The following is an 18,961-nucleotide window of genomic DNA, read 5'->3' as shown; positions in this document are numbered from 1 at the left end:
CTCTGCTCAGGGAGTGAGCTGAGCAGCCAAAGTAATGGACAAAAGTGCCTGGAGCCACTCAGTTCCTGGGGAGCTCAGAAGCACACAGTGTATGGGTCCAAACCTGGCAGCCTAGTGAAAGTCATAGAATCATAGAATCATAGAATATCAGGGTTGGAAGGGACCCCTGAAGGTCATCTAGTCCAACCCCCTGCTCGAAGCAGGACCAATTCCCAGTTAAATCATCCCAGCCAGGGCTTTGTCAAGCCTGACCTTAAAAACTTCCAAGGAAGGAGATTCCACCACCTCCCTAGGCAACGCATTCCAGTGTTTCACCACCCTCTTAGTGAAAAAGTTTTTCCTAATATCCAATCTAAACCTCCCCCACTGCAACTTGAAGCAGTCCAGCAGGGGAACTTGACTAGGGTTGGGACAGCACATAATGCTGTACTTTAAACATTTTCAGATGAACACGGAAAAAGGCAGGGACAATGGGGTGACAGATAAGCACATGCAGTTTATCAAATAGCCTCCTTGGTCTCTAGTGGCCTATAGTTTTTAACCAGAATGTATGTTCAAATGTTCATGTTAAAAATGACTACATATATTGTCAGCAACCTGACCTTCCCTGATGCCAGAGTTGAGAATTTCAATCATGCAAAGTTTCTTTGTTTAATCCAGGGAACTGAGCATTGTTCTGAAATCTTTTGTTTTCATAAATGCAGCTGATAGCTAATTCAAGCTTTGAATTTACCACAGTAGCAATTCCACTATTGTTTTACTAATATTTCATCATGTCAATATTTATTTGTAATGCATTCCTCAAAACCCAGTATCAAATAAAGTTATTCTGGTGCCCCGGTGAAACTGAAAAATGTACAGTACATACTTGTCCTCTCAATAAAGAGTTACAAAATAGTAGGAGCTTCACATATTTTGTACTTGCACATTCTTCATTTATAGCAGACATAACCCTGCTCTAAAGATTTCCAGTTACTACACTGAGAAACATGAACTAAACACGACTGAACATTATGCTAGTCAATATAGATATATCAATAGCTGTAACTTGCCTGGCTTGCAGTTTCTGCTTTCAGATCTTCATCTGGATCTATGCCAACTCTATTAAAGAAAACAAGACACATGGTGAATGATTCAATGCAGATTAGATGGTCACGTGCATAGAAATGTTTCTTTGTACCACATCACTCAGCCCCAAGGAGGTAAGAAATGTGCAGAAATGGCAGAACATTATTAAGATCTCTTCCCAAATCAAAGAAGTCCACAATAAGTTTGCAGGAACTATGAAATACTTTATACCTGGTGCTCATAATACCTGGGCTGAGATCCCCACCCTCACTCCAACTCTCGTATGCCAGCTAAAAGGGTCAGAGTGTCAGAAAGGAGCCCTAAAAACACGCACATCTAGGCAAGGAGGATTCCCCTGGTTCAGGCATTGCAGAAAACAGCTGTATGGCTGCCCTCTGAAGACCCCCTTGCAACTCTTGGCATCGGTGGCATGCTGGGGGCAGGAGAATTGTGTTGAGGATGAGGCTGCAGTGCACAGTGCTCTAGAGATTCCAGGCAGTATGCAGCCCATAGAGATTCTTGGGGAGGCTAATTTGACTTAAACAGGCCTCCAGGGCATAGTTACACCAGGGGCCTCTCCAGCCCTTGGACCAGCTCAGTGGGGGGAAGGTTCAACGTGGCTTAAATCTGCGCTAGGCCCCTCTTCTCTTGGGCTGTGAGTTTTGTGCTGCGGCTCTGAGAGGCTCAGCCCAGAATCTCATCCTTGGCAAAAACTAAGATATCTCACTGGTCTTTAGTTGCTCTTTGCTTCAACACTTCTTTCTCAACAGCCTCTCCTGTTCCACACATAAGTATCTATAACATTGTGATGCAAGCTGCCACTATTATTTAAGCAGGGAAGTGATTATTCCCCTCTACTTGGCACTGGTGAGGCCAAACCTGGAGTATTGCATCCAGTTTTGGTCCCCCCACTACAGAAAAAGAAAAGGAGTACTTGTGGCACCTTAGAGACTAACACATTTATTTGAGCATAAGCTGTTGTGAGCTACAGCTTACTTCATCAGATGCATTCAGTGGAAAATACAGTGGGGAGATTTATATTCTGAGAGAACATGAAACAATGGGTGTTACCATATACACTGTAATGAGAGTGATCACTTAAGGTGAGCTATTACCAGCAGGAGAGCGGGGGGAAGAAAACCTTTTGTAGTGATAATCAAGGTGGGCCATTTCCAGCAGTTGACAAGAATGTCTGAGGAACAGCGGGTGGTGGTGGTGGGGGAATAAACATGGGGAAATAGTTTTACTTTGTGTAAAGACTCCCAGTCTTTATTCAAGCCTGAGTTAATTGTATCCAGTTTGCAAATTAATTCCAATTCAGCAGTCTCTCGTTGGAGTCTGTTTTTGAAGTTTTTTTGTTGAAGAATTGCCACTTTTAGGTCTGTAATCGAGTGACCAAAGAGACCGAAGTGTTCTCCGACTGGTTTTTGAATGTTATAATTCTTGACGTCTGATTTGTGTCCATTTATTCTTTTACGTAGAGACTGTCCATTTTGACCAATGTACATGGCAGTGGGGCACTGCTGGCACATGATGGCATATATCACATTGGTAGATGTGCAGGTGAACGAGCCTCTGATAGTGTGGCTGATGTGATTAGGCCCTATGATGGTGTCTCCTGACTAGCTATGTGGACACTGTTGGCAACGGGCTTTGTTGCAAGGATAGGTTCCTGGGTTAGTGGTTCTGTTGTGTGGTGCGCGGTTGCTGGTGAGTATTTGCCAGGTTTCATGTTCTCTATGTATATAAATCTCCCCACTGTATTTTCCACTGAATGCATCCGATGAAGTGAGCTGTAGCTCATGAAAGCTTATGCTCAAATAAATTTGTTAGTCTCTAAGGTGCCACAAGTCCTCCTTTTCTTTTTGCGAATACAGACTAACATGGCTGCTACTCTGAAACCACTACAGAAGGGATGTAGAAAAATTGGAGAGAGTCCAGTGGAGGGCAATGAAAATTATTACCGGGCTGGGGCACATGACTTATGAGGAGAGGCTGAGGGAACTGAGGTTATTTAGTCTACAGAAGAGAAGAGTGAGGGGAGATTTGATAGCAGCCTTCAACTACCTGAAGCAGGGTTCCAAAGAGGATGGAGCTTGGCTGTTCTCAGTGGTGGCAGATGGCCGAACTAGGGACAATGGTCTTAAGTTGCAGTGGGGGAGGTCTAGGTTGGATATTAGGAAACACTATTTCACTAGGAGGGTGGTGAAACACTGGAATGGGTGGTGGTGGAATCTCCATCTGTCAAGGTTCCTTCCCCATTCTGAACTCTAGTGTACAGATGTGGGGACCTGCATGAAAAACCCCCTAAGCTTATTTTTACCAGCTTAGGTTAAAACTTCCCCAAGGTACAAACTATTTTACCTTTTGCCCTTGGACTTTATTGCTGCCACCACCAAGTGTCTAACAAATATATAACAGGGAAAGAGCCCGCTTGGAAACGTCTCCCCCCCCCAAATCCTCCCTAACCCTACACCCCCTTTCCCGGGGAAGGCTTGATAAAAATCCTCACCAATTTGTATAGGTGAACACAGACCCAAAGATCTTAAGAACAATGAAAAAGCAATCATATTCTTAAAAGAAGAATTTTAATTGAAGAAAAAGTAAAAGAATCACCTCTGTAAAATCAGGATGGTAAATACCTTACAGGGTAATCAAATTCAAAACATAGAGAATCCTTTTAGGAAAAATCTTAAGTTACAAAAAGACACAAAAACAGGAATATACATTCCATTCAGCACAACTTATTTTATCAACCATTTAAACAAAACAGAATCTAATGCATATCTAACTAGATTGCTTATTAGCCCTTTACAGGCATTCTAACCTGCATTCCTGCTCTGGTCCGGGCAAAAAAAAACAAAACAAAACAACACACAGACAGAGAGAACCCTTTGTCCACACCTCCAGCTTTGAAAGTATCTTGTCTCCTCATTGGTCATTTTGGTCAGGTGCCAGTGAGGTTATCTTTAGATTCTTAACCCTTTACAGGTAAAAGGGTTTTTTCCTCTGGCCAGGAGGAATTTAAAGGTGGTTAGCCTTCCCTTTATATTTATGACACCATCCTTAATGGTTTTTAAGGCCTGGCTTGACAAAGCCCTGGCTGGGATGATTTAGTGGGTGTTGGTCCTGCTTTGAGCAGGGGATTGGACTGGATGGCCTCCTGAGGTCTCTTCCAACCCTAATATTCTATAATTCTATTTTTATTTGCATTACAGTATACAAAATAAGAGACCAGAAAGATGGTCTTAGCAGCAGCCTTTTGAAAGGACTTGAATGGGATCATCTGAGTAGCTGGTAGGCAAGACTGAGGGAAGGAGGCTTCCATAGAGGAGATGGAAGATGGTGAAGACCTGGGTGGGAGTTCTTGTTGTGTGGTCAGAAAGAAAAGTCTGGATGTTAAAGATTATATGGAGAAGAAGTGACAAGATTTGGGTATGGCCTTGATGGGCAGAGCTAGAGAGAGGGGTGACTCAAAGATGATAATCAGATTACAGGCCTGAGTAACAGGGATGATTGGGGTGGTGACCACAGTCATAGAAGAAAGGTAGAGCAGTAAGAGAAGACTAATGCAGACAGATATTTTCCTCCCTGAAATCTAATGTCCAAAGAGAGGGTGACCAGCTGTACCCTGACAAGCTGCCCATGTAGGCATCAGATCCACTGAGCTAATGCAGAATCTACTGATGCAGAGAAAATTTATTCTTTCACCAGATGTTCATGTAAGGCCGCTTAACCATATTTTTTTTCCTATCTATTATAACATATCACAAATGCATTTTTAAAATCCTATTTATTTATTTTTAGCAATTACTTGTTTCATTGCTCTTTACTGTAAATGCTATACAGGCATTCTAACACATAATGAGACAATGACAGGAACTAGAAGCAAAGTGGATACTTTTATATATAAATTTTGAATGGAAAAAAGAAGAGGCAGTTTGTTTCTATTCCAACTCCCTAGTTTAAAAAAATTGGAGTCCTCCATGCATAAATATTTCCATCTTTGATTAAGACCATTGATCCTGATGCTGACTCAAGAAGGAGATAAAAGAATGAATAGATGTTTATTTTTCACTGTACTTTTTGTCCTTTGAGTTACTAGGAAAAACTGCAGAAGGTACTAACCTATTGATTATTTTGGAGTAAATCAAGTTGTTAGATCTTTCCATTTAATTAAAAATATGAACAGTTATGTCTGTGAAAGTTTAACTCTCAGCCTGCCATTAGACTTAATATTATAGTAGTGCCCAGAGGCCCAATAGACATTATGCACCCTTTGTGTTAAATAAACATAAGGAACAGTCCCTGCCCTGACATGCTTACATTTAAACAGAGGGGAACAAAAGCACCACATGGTGATGTGACTTGCCCAAGGTCACATGGCAAGAGCAGGAACAGGTCTTCTAACTCCCAGTCTGGTGCCCTAGCCACTTGGCCATCTGCGTCCCATAAGTAGACTCTCCCATAACATTCATTCTACTGCCAGCATGGGGAAGCACTGGCAACACAATAGTTAAGTGCCCTTATAGTTCTCGTTATGGTGGAAGCAAAGTCTATTTATGCATGATAGGTGCAGTTCAAGAGGCTGCAACACAAACTTCTCTGCACTCTCTTCTCCTTAATGAGCTTGACCTGACCTCAAAGAATCAGTCTCCTGGGACAGAAGTAATTTAGACTTCATGCAGCTCTGAACTTACTAGAGCTGAGAAAAATGCCAGTTGTGACTGATTATGTGTGGTGGAGTTGTGATGCGTTTATTATGGAATGAGCTAAGACAACGGAAAACATTTCACACAGGCCTAGAAGAACTGTAATACCAAATGTGAAAAAGCTGGGAAATGTAGCCAATAGGAACCAGAGTTTGCGACTGCAATATCATTTCAATAACAGTGATATAATCTGTCTAGTCAGGGACAACAGGAGTCAACAGGCATAGAAAATCTGTGGATTTAGGGAGTTTTGTAGATTTTCCTGTATTTTGCAGAATTTAAACTCCTCTGTATATATAATTTCCTATCCTTGTAGTTATGAAGATAGCCAGCACTATTGCCTTGTTTATTCTGTAGACAATAGATGTTACAATATGGCACAAACAAAGGCATCCGTATTATTCTTTATTGGATTATTACTTTCAAAGCCTGAAAAATCACCTCTTCCACAAAGCCCACAATAAGCAAATCAAATATATTCACTCTCGTATCTCCATCTTCCTGCGATTTTGTACATATGAAAGAAGAATGAAAACCTCCTGAACTGAACACCACAATGTGTACTTTCCAATGTGAATAGCCATGTAATCACATTGCTGTGACCCAGATCCTTCCTTGCTCAATTCCTCACTCATTGACTGATGTCAAACGTGTAGGGCCAAATTCTTCTGCCCTAACTCTCACTGAGTAGTATTTTACTATGTGAGTAACCCCATTGAAATTGTTGGGACTACATGTGTAGTAAGGTATTGCTCAGTGTGAGTAGGGATGGCAGAATCTGGTGCATTGATTGGAAGCCCTTTGGGGCATGAGCTACATGTTCCTTACTGTTCTGTGAAGCATTTAGTACAACTTTGGACACTAAAATCAAACCACCATCAACACACCCTGATTTTTTTATAACTTAAATGTTAATATTTTTATGAAGCATATCCCAAAGAGAACCACTCAGCTCAGTGGGAGTGTCTGGCCACACCACGCTTTTGAAAATAAGGCCAATTATTTAGGTGTCCAAATATAGACTTAGGTGCCTAAAGTTAGGTTCCTATTACTGAAAATATTGGGCTGTATAATTAAGTCGGATGTATCTGAGACACACTGGAGTGCAATTTTAAACTGCAAGAATACAAAGCATCACAAATTATGTGACATGTTCAAAAAGAATGAAATTAAGCATGCTTGCACAATCCTGCAGATTCTTGTGCCTTGTCATTCTATTGCCAGTAAAATTTGCAATCTTAGAATAACTCTTCAGTCCTCTAGCTGGGTTGTATGCTCGCTAATTATGAAAGAAGGGGCCTGATTCTGCTTTTACCTGCAGAGCGTTGGGATCTCACAACTAACAGTAGGGCCGAAAGCAAGGAGTTCTAATTATGGTAGGTGAACAAATGCAGAGTTCAGCGTAACAGCCGTGTTAGTCTGTATTAGCAAAAAGAAAAGGAGTACTTGTGGCACCTTAGAGACTAACCAATTTATTTGAGCATAAGCTTTCATGAGCTATAGCTCACTTCATCGGATGCATACTGTGGAAAGTGTAGAAGATCTTTTTATATACACACAAAGCATGAAAAAATACCTCCTCCCACCCCACTCTCCTGCTGCTAATAGCTTATCTAAAGTGATCACTCTCCTTACAATGTGTATGATAATCAAGGTGGGTCATTTCCAGCACAAATCCAGGGTTTAACAAGAACGTCTGAGGGGAGGGGGTAGGAAAAAACAAGGGGAAATAGGTTACCTTGCATAATGACTTAGCCACTCCCAGTCTCTATTCAAGCCTAAGTTAATTGTATCCAATTTGCAAATGAATTCCAATTCAACAGTTTCTCACTGGAGTCTGGATTTGAAGTTTTTTTGTTGTAATATCACAACTTTCATGTCTGTAATCGCATGACCAGAGAGATTGAAGTGTTCTCCGACTGATTTATGAATGTTATAATTCTTGACATCTGATTTGTGTCCATTTATTCTTTTACATAGAGACTGTCCAGTTTGACCAATGTACATGGCAGAGGGGCATTGCTGGCACATGATGGCATATATCACATTGGTGGATGTGCAGGTGAACGAGCCTCTGATAGTGTGGCTGATGTTATTAGGCCCTGTGATGGTGTCCCCTGACTAGATATGTGGGCACAGTTGGCAACGGGCTTTGTTGCAAGGATAGGTTCCTGGGTTAGTGGTTCTGTTGTGTGGTATGTGGTTGCAGGTGAGTATTTGCTTCAGGTTGGGGGGCTGTCTGTAGGCAAGGACTGGCCTGTCTCTCAAGGTTTGTGAGAGTGTTGGGTCATCCTTCAGGATAGCTTGTAGATCCTTAATAATGCGTTGGAGGGGTTTTAGTTGGGGGCTGAAGGTGACGGCTAGTGGCGTTCTGTTATTTTCTTTGTTAGGCCTGTCCTGTAGTAGGAGTCTTCTGGAAACTCTTCTGGCTCTATCAATCTGTTTCTTCACTTCCGCAGGTGGGTATTGTAGTTGTAAGAATGCTTGATAGAGCTCTTGTAGGTGTTTGTCTCTGTCTGAGGGGTTGGAGCAAATGCGGTTGTATTGCAGAGCTTGGCTGTAGACGATGGATCGTGTGGTGTGGTCAGGGTGAAAGCTGGAGGCATGTAGGTAGGAATAGCGGTCAGTAGGTTTCCGGTATAGGGTGGTGTTTATGTGACCATTGTTTATTAGCACTGTAGTGTCCAGGAAGTGGATCTCTTGTGTGGACTGGACCAGGCTGAGGTTGATGGTGGGATGGAAATTGTTGAAATCATGGTGGAATTCCTCAAGGGCTTCTTTTCCATGGGTCCAGATGATGAAGATGTCATCAATATAGCGCAAGTAGAGTAGGGGCATTAGGGGACGAGAGCTGAGGAAGTGTTGTTCTAAGTCAGCCATAAAAATGTTGGCATACTGTGGGGCCATGCGGGTACCCATAGCAGTGCCGCTGATCTGAAGGTATACATTGTCCCCAAATGTAAAATAGTTATGGGTAAGGACAAAGTCACAAAGTTCAGCCACCAGGTTAGCCGTGACATTATCGGGGATAGCGTTCTTGACAGCCTGTAGTCCATCTTTGTGTGGAATGTTGGTGTAGAGGGCTTCTACATCCACAGTGGCCAGGATGGTGTTATCAGGAAGATCACCGATGGATTGTAATTTCCTCAGGAAGTCAGTGGTGTCTCGAAGGTAGCTGGGAGTGCTGGTAGCGTAGGGTCTGAGGAGGGAGTCTACATAGCCAGACAATCCTGCTGTCAGGGTGCCAATGCCTGAGATGATGGGGCGCCCAGGATTTCCAGGTTTATGGATCTTGGGTAGTAGATAAAATATCCCAGGTCGGGGTTCCAGGGGTGTGTCTGTGCAGATTTGATCTTGTGCTTTTTCAGGGAGTTTCTTGAGCAAATGCTGTAGTTTCTTTTGGTAACCCTCAGTGGGATCAGAGGGTAATCGCTTGTAGAAAGTGGTGTTGGAGAGCTGCCGAGCAGCCTCTTATTCATATTCCGACCTATTCATGATGACAACAGTACCTCCTTTGTCAGCCTTTTTGATTATGATGTCAGAGTTGTTTCTGAGGCTGTGGATGGCATTGTGTTCCGCACGACTGAGGTTATGGGGCAAGTGATGCTGCTTTTCCACAATTTCAGCCCGTGCACGTTGGTGGAAGCACTCTATGTAGAAGTCCAGTCTGCTGTTTTGACCTTCAGGAGGAGTCCACCTAGAATCCTTCTTTTTGTAGTGTTGGTAGGGAGGTCTCTGTAGATTAGTATGTTGTTCAGAGGTGTGTTGGAAATATTCCTTGAGTCGGAGACATCGAAAATAGGATTCTAGGTCACCACAGAACTGTATCATGTTCGTAGGGGTGGAGGGGCAGAAGGAGAGGCCCCAAGATAGGACAGCTGCTTCTGCTGGGCTGAGAGTATAGTTGGATAGGTTAACAATATTGCTGGGTGGGTTGAGGGAACCATTGCTGTGGCCCCTTGTGGCATGTAGTAGTTTAGAAAGTTTAGTGTCCTTTTTCTTTTGTAGAGAAGCAAAGTGTATGTTGTAAATGGCTTGTCTAGTTTTAGTAAAGTCCAGCCACGAGGAAGTTTCTGTGGAAGGTGGGTTTTTTATGAGAGTATCCATTTTTGAGACCTCATTCTTAATCTTTCCCTGTTTGCTGTAGAGGATGTTGATCAGGTGATTCCGCAGTTTCTTTGAGAGCGTGTGGCACAAGCTGTCAGCATAGTCTGTGTGGTATGTAGATTGTAATGGATTTTTTACCTTCAGTCCTTTTGGTACGATGTCCATCTGTTTGCATTTGGAAAGGAAGATGATGTCTGTCTGTATCTGTACAAGTTTTTTCATGCAGTTGATAGATTTCCACTCTATACGACTAAATGCAGTGCCTTGCATAATGACAGGTTTCAGAGTAACAGTCGTGTTAGTCTGTATTCACAAAAAGAAAAGGAGTACTTGTGGCACCTTAGAGACTAACCAATTTATTTGAGCATAAGCTTTCGTGAGCTACAGCTCACTTCATCAGATTGATAGAGCCAGAAGAGTTCCCAGAAGACTCCTACTACAGGACAGGCCTAACAAAGAAAATAACAGAACGCTACTAGCCATCACCTTCAGCCCCCAACTAAAAACCCTCTAACGCATTACTAAGGATCTACAAGCTATCCTGAAGGATGACCCAACACTCTCACAAACCTTGGGAGACAGGCCAGTCCTTGCCTACAGACAGGCCCCAGCCTGAAGCAAATACTCACCAGCAACCACATACCGCACAACAGAACCACTAACCTAGGAACCTATCCTTGCAACAAAGCCTGTGGCCAACTGTGCCCACATATCTAGTCAGGGGACACCATCACAGGGCCTAATAACATCAGCCACACTATCAGAGGCTCGTTCACCTGCACATCCACCAATGTGATATATGCCATCATGTGCCAGCAATGCCCCTCTGCCATGTACATTGGTCAAACTGGACAGTCTCTACGTAAAAGAATTAATGGACACAAATCAGATGTCAAGAATTATAACATTCATAAATCAGTCGGAAAACACTTCAATCTCTCTGGTCATGCGATTACAGACATGAAAGTTGTGATATTACAACAAAAAAACTTCAAATCCAGACTCCAGCGAGAAACTGTTGAATTGGAATTCATTTGCAAATTGGATACAACTAACTTAGGCTTGAATAGAGACTGGGAGTGGCTAAGTCATTATGCAAGGTAACCTATTTGCCCTTGTTTTTTCCTACCCCCTCCCCTCAGACGTTTTTGTTAAACCCTGGATTTGTGCTGGAAATGGCCCACCTTGATTATCATACACATTGTAAGGAGAGTGATCACTTTAGATAAGCTATTAGCAGCAGGAGAGTGGGGTGGGAGGAGGTATTTTTTCATGCTTTGTGTGTATATAAAAAGATCTTCTACACTTTCCACAGTATGCATCCGATGAGGTGAGCTGTAGCTCACGAAAGCTTATGCTCAAATAAACTGGTTAGTCTCTAAGGTGCCACAAGTACTCCCTTTCTTTTTGCAAATGCAGAGTGACTCCTAGATTGCCTTTACCATCTGGTAACTTACCACATACATTTCTATAGTAAGGCTGATAAAGTGAGGATAGAAATGTACATTCAGTCTTTGTACTGAGGAGGGGAAAGTTCTGGTATAACCCCTTCAACCTTGAAGCCTGATGAACCCAAAGAGCCCCACAAACAACCTCTTGTTGATACCAATCTATTCCTCCTCCCCCCCATTTAAGATTCTTCAGCTTCCCCCTCTCTGCCAGAAGTATCATAAAACACAGGTAGGCAAAGTGAAATAAAACCCATTTTCCAGCCTTAACATTTAAGTTCTTTTCTCTTGTATTCTCCTTCCATCCCTGTCCAGCCCTGGCCATCTTCCTTACTTCCTGTCTATTTTGTTTTTCTTATTATTTCCCTCCTCTCTTCCTCTGCTGTTCCACTTTCTTTTCTTCCCACCCATCTGCCTCTCCCACTACTCTGGTTGCTCCCCATTCTCTGTCCCTCTCTCATATTTCAATTCTCTTCCCTGGTTTCAACCCATCTTTTCCCTCAACTCTGTGCAAAAGAGTAGCTGAGTTTTCTGCTGATCTCATGTGCAGCTCACTTGGTGCTCTTTCCACTCATGTAATTTCATCTCCCCTTCTCGTTTACAGTAACCATCGCTCTCCTGACTCATAGCCAAAATATCCATATCTAAATTCTGCATGCTTTCCTTTCTGCCTTTCCATTGTTTGCACAATTTCATCCTAGACATTAAAATTTTAGGATGACCCCATAACTAGCCCTATATAGAAGGAATACAGAGAACATGGCTTTTTCTGTGAAACAAAATAAGCAGTTAACAAAAGGCTCACTTTCCCTGTTAAAAACAACAGTACTGTTGTGATCCTCATCATTTTGCATCTTTAGGAAGACAGTGAAATATTACTAGAGCTTTGGTCTTTGTATGAATCACAATAGCCTCAAATGATGTTTAGTGCTTTCTTTTTTTAAGAGAATGGTGGGAAAACAGGGGTTGCATGAGGAAATAGGTATTAATCAATCAATCATTCTTTCTCTTAGTATTTAATGATATGTAGCCCAGTGAGGTGCTGAGCACCTTCAACACCCACTCAACTTGGTGGGAATTGAGGATACCCACACTGCACAAAAGAGGATGCCAAGCATGGAAATGACAAATTCAAATAAGGAATAAGGAACTCAATGTCAAACATTTGATCTAGGAGTCCTGAAATGCTAAGGAAAAATGTAGTTTAATCAATATTGTAGTCTTACAATAACAACACCGCAGGTGGAATCATTGCAAAAGTTATTTTTATGTTTTGATGGACTGCAAAGAACATGAATTATTACTTAGTGGATTCCACACTCCCACACACACCCTGTAATTTTAATGGTGAGTAAACTGAGAGGCTAATACCACTGATTAAAGCCAGTCATTGGTGCTATGTAAGTTTTCCCTTCCCAGATCAAAAAATGCTATCTGCTTTCTCCTGTTATCTTGTTAAGACCTTTCCTGCATTTTGACTGATAATCAAGATGAAATATGTGGGGGCTTTGTGTTATGGGTAAATGGCCATGTGTGATCAGAGTGAGATTAGACTCATTTCTACATTACGTTGAAACTCAAGCATTCTGAGATGAAAGACTGGTGTATCAGCTTACTGTGCTACACGTCTTCCTTTGCTTAGTAATGCATTTGGTTTATTGTACTTGGGTGATTATTTGAGATAGGACCTTTTCAGACCTCAGATCAAAATGCCCTAAAATCTAGAAGTATTCAAAATCCAAACTCAACACCAAAATTTGCAAGTGGCCCCTATCTTTTATAATGTGCTGAACCAAAATTCTGGATACCAACATCATTGAACTTTGGTGTATTCAAAATCTGGATCTGAATTTCATAGTCTCTAGCAATTGGGGATAATTATTACCAGGAAGTGTGCACTACTCTGCAAAATGACCCCTTAAAATCAATGATCTTGTTTAAATCCCTATATGCCATTAGACAGCTCTTTTTCAGCAGCAGGTGTAATGTGTCTGGTAGACAAAAGAGGAATTTGTTACTGAATACGAAGCAGCGGTCTGAAATGAAAACAGATGGAAAGATAAGTTCCAAATTGTCAGGGGAAGGATAAGTAAGAAATCTGAAAATGAAACCAACCAAAATGCTGATTAATAAGATACTGTTTGGACAATTATAACATAGCTCTACCTCCTTCCCTCACTTAAAATCATTGCAAATCTAAGACACTGTAGAATAGATTAACATGTTACAGTGGAGCGGTAGGAAACCTCAGTGTCTTCCTAACTGCTGAACTGCATCTCTCAACTTTAATCAGTGGCGTGAAGCCTCAAGCTCTGCTTTTATATGCTGATTCTTTGATGAAGCTCATAGTATAATGGGCAAAACATCAGGCTTGGGAAGATTTACAAGGGAAACAGTCTCAATGTGAGAAACACACTCTTCCCATTAGATATTATCTACATGATTTAAGTATGGATACTGACAATGAGCATGCAGCAGATGGCACATGAATTTATGGAGCTGTCAGGTTAGAGACAAAGGAGGTTCAAGAGGTGTAAAGTTTGCAATTTGCAGGAAACCAAGGAACAAGGATTCAGGCAATGGAAGAAGTTTTGCAGAGGTAGATAAGCCATCTAGAATTCAAGGGGAACAACAGACTAGGATTCAGGAGATCTGTATTCAATACTCAGCTCTGCCACAGACTTTCTATATTAATCTGGGAATCTCATTTCCCTATCTGTAAAATGGGGATAATCATACTCCCTTTATTCCATGCCCTGTTTGTCTTGTCTATGTAGATTGTAAACTCATATGGACAAGAAACTGTCTCTTCCTATGCATCTGTATAGCACCTAGTGCAACTAGGCCTTAGTTTTGGCTGGAGCCTCATGGCACTACTGTGTAACAAACAATAATGGCTACTTTCCCCATTGTCAGGGGTTTTAAAGGAAGAACCAACCTTGAGCGTGCAATAGCCTCAGCCTCCAAATTCTGTCCCAGTGTAACAAAAGCTGTACATGAACCCCAACCTATATCTGAAAAAGTACATCCTCTGGGAAACTTATTTAAAAAAAGATTTATAACCCAATTATCAAAGATGGCCATTAAGCAACATTTGCAATGTGAATCTTGAATATTTTTGCATGAGTAAATTTGTAGCTTGTGGCTATCCATCACCAACATATTGCAGTCAGTACAGAATTATTAACTGTAAAGGCTAGAAACATGAACAAAATCCAAAGGAGATTGTTTCACCATCTCTAATAAATCATTAAAATTGAAATTAAAAAACCTTCAGGATAAATAATGATTGCTCAGGCCGTTATTCTTGTCCATTACTGGCAGTAACTGTGATCTGTATTCTTAACAAACTGACAGCTAGAGTCTTTCCTTCTGTATTGTTAACTCTCCACATCAGTCCACAAGATGGTGTCAATAATTAATGCCAGTGCTGTGGTGTAATCTTTGATTGACATAAACACCATGGAGAATTGTGTCATATATGCAACTCTTTAATGTTCAACCCAGGTTGATGCTGTAAATAAATGAAAATACCTTGGTTTAAAATGTGAAATAAATAGGAAAGGTTGAGGGATAAAACAGGGAAAACCACTGCCCTTCGGCTCACAGAAGTAAGAGCAAATAAACTGAATTTCTTGCCGAGAAGGTAAGGTAAATCACCAGCAAACGATGCTTCCTAAATGGTTATGACAGTTGTTTGACATGTGGATAATACATTCTCTCTCTCTCACATACACAAATATGTTTAAACCTATTATTTAAACCTAGAGAAGCCTGGCAATAGAGAGTTAAGGCTAAAAAGTTATACTTATCAAACTCTGATTTTTGGACTTTTATTTCAGAAAGCTCTAAAGGATAAAGGAAGGATCACTTGGCTGGAAATGGAGAGTTGGGCTGGTCACATGGTGGTGGCTCTTTATTTCCAGATGCTAACTTGCATTAAAACACAGCTAAAAATATATTAAATGCTTTCCTAATATTACTCTCCAAGTAAGTAGTTGCTGCAGTTGCCACAAAGATGTCATGCGATTATGACTGGGAGGGAAGGTGGGTCATGCAGTTGCAAATGCAGTGGGAAGTGCTTCCAAGGACACTCCCACAAGATATGGTTCACATCACGAAAAAAGCTTGAGAAAAGACCATGTCTATACATACAGCACTGCAGCAGCGCAGCTGTGCGCCGTTGCAGCATGTGTGTTGAAGATGCTCTATGCTGACTGGAAAGAGCTCTCCTGTTGGAATAAAATAAACACCTTCATGAGCGGCATAAGCTATGTCTGCAGGAGAAGCTCTCCTGCTGTGCACACGAATGCTTATGTTGGTGTAACTTATGTCATTTGGGGAGGGGGGAATATTCACACTCCTGAGTGAAATAAGCTTTGCTGACATAGGTTGTAGTGTAGACAGAGCCTAAATAAGAATATAGGGCTGGATTCCCAAAGGGACTTCCGTGTCTAACTGCCTCGTTAGGCGCCTAACACCGACATTCCCCAAAAGCAGTGCTGAGCTGCTGCCTAGCCCTGCATGCCTACGTGCCCACCAGTGGGCATGCGCCAAACCATTTAAGTCTGAGTGCTGCCAGAGCTAATGAACTGCTTGGAGCCTAGGCTCACACCTGTGCCACGGCAGGATTCTCAGTGCACTTCTACATGTACTGATGGGGTAGTGCGTCAAAGCACACTGCCGAACTTTTAGTGCATTGTAGCAGTATCCACACAGGATGTTACTGTGGGGCAAGCTCGTGCGCTGCAGATTCACACCCTCCCTCGCCTCACAGTAATGTCCTTTGTAGACAAACCCTCAGACAGGCGCTTCCCTGAGCATCTCATCGGCATGGCCAGTAGGCAGTAGGCACTGTCAGAGCATGCCTAACACAAAAGATAGCCAAAGGAGAGCAGGTCGGGACTCTTTTGGGGTGAGCTGGCTATACGTGTGTGTCACCAGAATACCCAATATCGTGGTGATTAGGACAGTGACCAGGGAAGTGGGGGATCAGGGTTCAAGGCCTGGCCCCAAATCAGGCAGAGCAGGGATTTGAAAATAGGTATCCTACAGCCCAGGAAGGTGCCTGCACCACTGGGCTAATGGCTGTAGTGGGTTGGGGATGCTCACTCACTTGTGCTCTTTCTCTCTCTCTGTTTTTTTTGCTAGAAAGAGCTGACCTGGCTAATGTCCCAGGAGAGGGTTCATGGCTGAGAATTCTGAACTAAGATAGGTGCCTTCCTCTGGCCTGTCAGTCAGGTGCCTAAAGGCCCATATCAATGGGAATTAAGTGACTAAATATCTCTGTGGATCAGGGCCCAAAGCCCTGCCTCTTTCTCCTGCATTTCACTCCTGGTTAGCCCAGGTGACTACCTGCTTAGCTCACTGGCTTCTGAGTGTCTAACAATCCCCTTACAATGTCTGGGGAGCCCAGGCACCTAACCTGAGGCAGTGAATTCCACTGGGCAGCAGGGTGCCTAGGAGTTGAGCCACTGAGCATTACAATGCTCATGTCCCCTTTGTGCAGCTAGCCTTTATGCCTGTGCAAAGAGGGTATAGAAAGCTAACACATCAGCAAGGTAGTATTTTACCTTCACTTTGCATTGGTGTGAATGACAACACAAGGTGCAGTGCAATGGTGAACTGGGCCTTTACACATGAATATAAATGTCTTGCACTTGATTCACCACAGTGGTACATTTACCTTGATGTAGCGTCACTGAAATCAGTGAAAATACACTGGTGTCACACTGGAGTAACACAGTGCGTAATCAAACATGCTGCTTAAAAGTATGCAAAGCAAACTAAAGCTACATAAAACAAACTAAAGCAAACTAAAACGAGATACCCGTGTAATAATTATGCCCATTGCAATTTCTGAAATCATCATTTAAACCACTGGAAGTGCAGGTGAATAATGTAACACTGCCACATTGGAATGCAATGAATATGAAGTTGACAGACTATGAAATAAGGAGAGTTTAGGTCAGATGCAGTGACAAAGTAGCAACTAAGGTTTGTCTGCCTACACATTTGCTGAAAGATCATTTTAATTTTGGGATAAGTGAGTGGCAGCTGTTGCTTGTTACATTGTTCATTGTTTTGTCACAGACAGGCTGCTTGGTACATGATAGATGTTCATTCTCTGCTACTCTTGCTGGCATAAGAAGCACAAGTTATATATTTGGCCCCCATAGACACAGTCATTGCCTCAGGGGTTAGACTGGAAAACAAGTAAGTGATGGTTCTCTCCCAAGATCCATTCACTCATGCTACCATAATGATATAACAGTCAGAGCGGACTTTGCAGATCTACATAATTGGTGAAATTTAGCCCTGTGCTGAGGGACATCCCAAGGCCTGTACAGAACTTAAGTCAGACTGAAGACCCCAAAATGCTGCATAGGCCTTCTTTTGATTCCTGCATACTAGTGGATTTCACCAAACGTGCCTGTCCCTCAACTTTCTTGTATGCTTTATTCAGCAGTGAAATAATTAACAGCATTTAGAACATCTGTACATTCCATAGTTAATACCCTTTGAAATTACTAAGGGCAGTTCATAGCTCTCTCAGAGCTATTGTTTCAGGCTGTCTGCATACTCAGGCATTGGTTTACATCTGAATCATATTTTGAAGGTTAGTTTTGCAACCATTCAGGTCACAGATTTAATTTTTTGTACATAGGAAAGGTTAGGTTCTGGAGCCCATGGTGAAGGAACCAGGAGCCAAATTCTTTCCTGCTGTCTCTGCTGCTGTGCACTCATAGGGAAAATTTGACCTCTATCCCCCTTCAAAACACTTTTTCCTGGATTGGAAGTAGCAGTCACCACATGAGGTGCCATCTCCTGAAGAATAAAGATGGGGAAATTGGACAGTCAGTGAGGCCCAAAGATCCCTGTAAGGGGATGTATGTGTTTGGGTGGGACTGGGAGAGTTGAAAGAGGTAATTCCTCTGGAAGACTTCAGTGGAGGGAGATGCCAAATAAATGTGGTCCCAGTTTACAAAGGGTTAGCAAATTTGGGGTGCATTGTTCAAATCTGGGGAGTTTCAAATACCTTTCATTACCAGTCTTTTGCATGGTGCTAGTAAAGATATCAGCTACACCCTAGCAAACACAGCCAAAAATAGAATATGCCTGCTTCTATATGTATTTAACAATCACCCTCTGATCCCACATTTCTAAACTTAGTCCATTAACAAGTACAGGTGCATATTTATAGTCTCCAGTCTACCGGCCATATATTTTGCTGTTATTCCCTGAAGGTGAAACCTCTGGGACCAAGGCACCAGAACAGCAGCAAATTGTTTTGGACACTGTTACTCCATTCCCAGAGGTGTCTTCTACACACTTCACTGAATGACCAGAAACTGCCAGATAATGGCTACCATAGCTTAGATCCCAGGTGACATCTGAACTTTAAGCCATCTTTATGGTACCCCTCCCCTCCTGACTAGCCGAATAGAGGGAGTGGCATAAGAGACACTGTGGTTACTGTATACCATCTGGGGATACCTCCATGGCAGGGAATCAGATGCACTGATTTTCCAGTTGCTGTGCTAAGATGGAACCTAGAATTTGGCCCCCTATGTCCACTGACCTGTTTACAAGCTGCAAAGACCCCTTGAACTGAATCTGTACTAT

At 42.2% G+C, this 18,961-nt stretch overlaps 1 protein-coding gene across 1 annotated transcript in view; it reads right to left on the bottom strand.

The window, feature by feature from the left end:
- The window catches only part of SLC9A9 (solute carrier family 9 member A9), a 320,114-nt gene that overhangs the window by 83,277 nt on the left and 217,876 nt on the right, over window positions 1-18,961 (bottom strand). Inside the window, exon 13 of the mRNA XM_077826749.1 lies at window positions 1,053-1,101. Within this exon, the coding sequence (XP_077682875.1) occupies window positions 1,053-1,101 (49 nt within the window). The remainder of the gene's footprint in view (window positions 1-1,052; window positions 1,102-18,961) is intronic.

This window comes from Eretmochelys imbricata, chromosome 9 (assembly GCF_965152235.1).
Source record: "Eretmochelys imbricata isolate rEreImb1 chromosome 9, rEreImb1.hap1, whole genome shotgun sequence".
Classification (NCBI taxonomy): domain Eukaryota; kingdom Metazoa; phylum Chordata; order Testudines; family Cheloniidae; genus Eretmochelys; species Eretmochelys imbricata.
The sequence above is the reverse complement of the archived record's forward strand: the minus strand, read 5'-3'. Positions and strand labels throughout refer to the sequence as shown.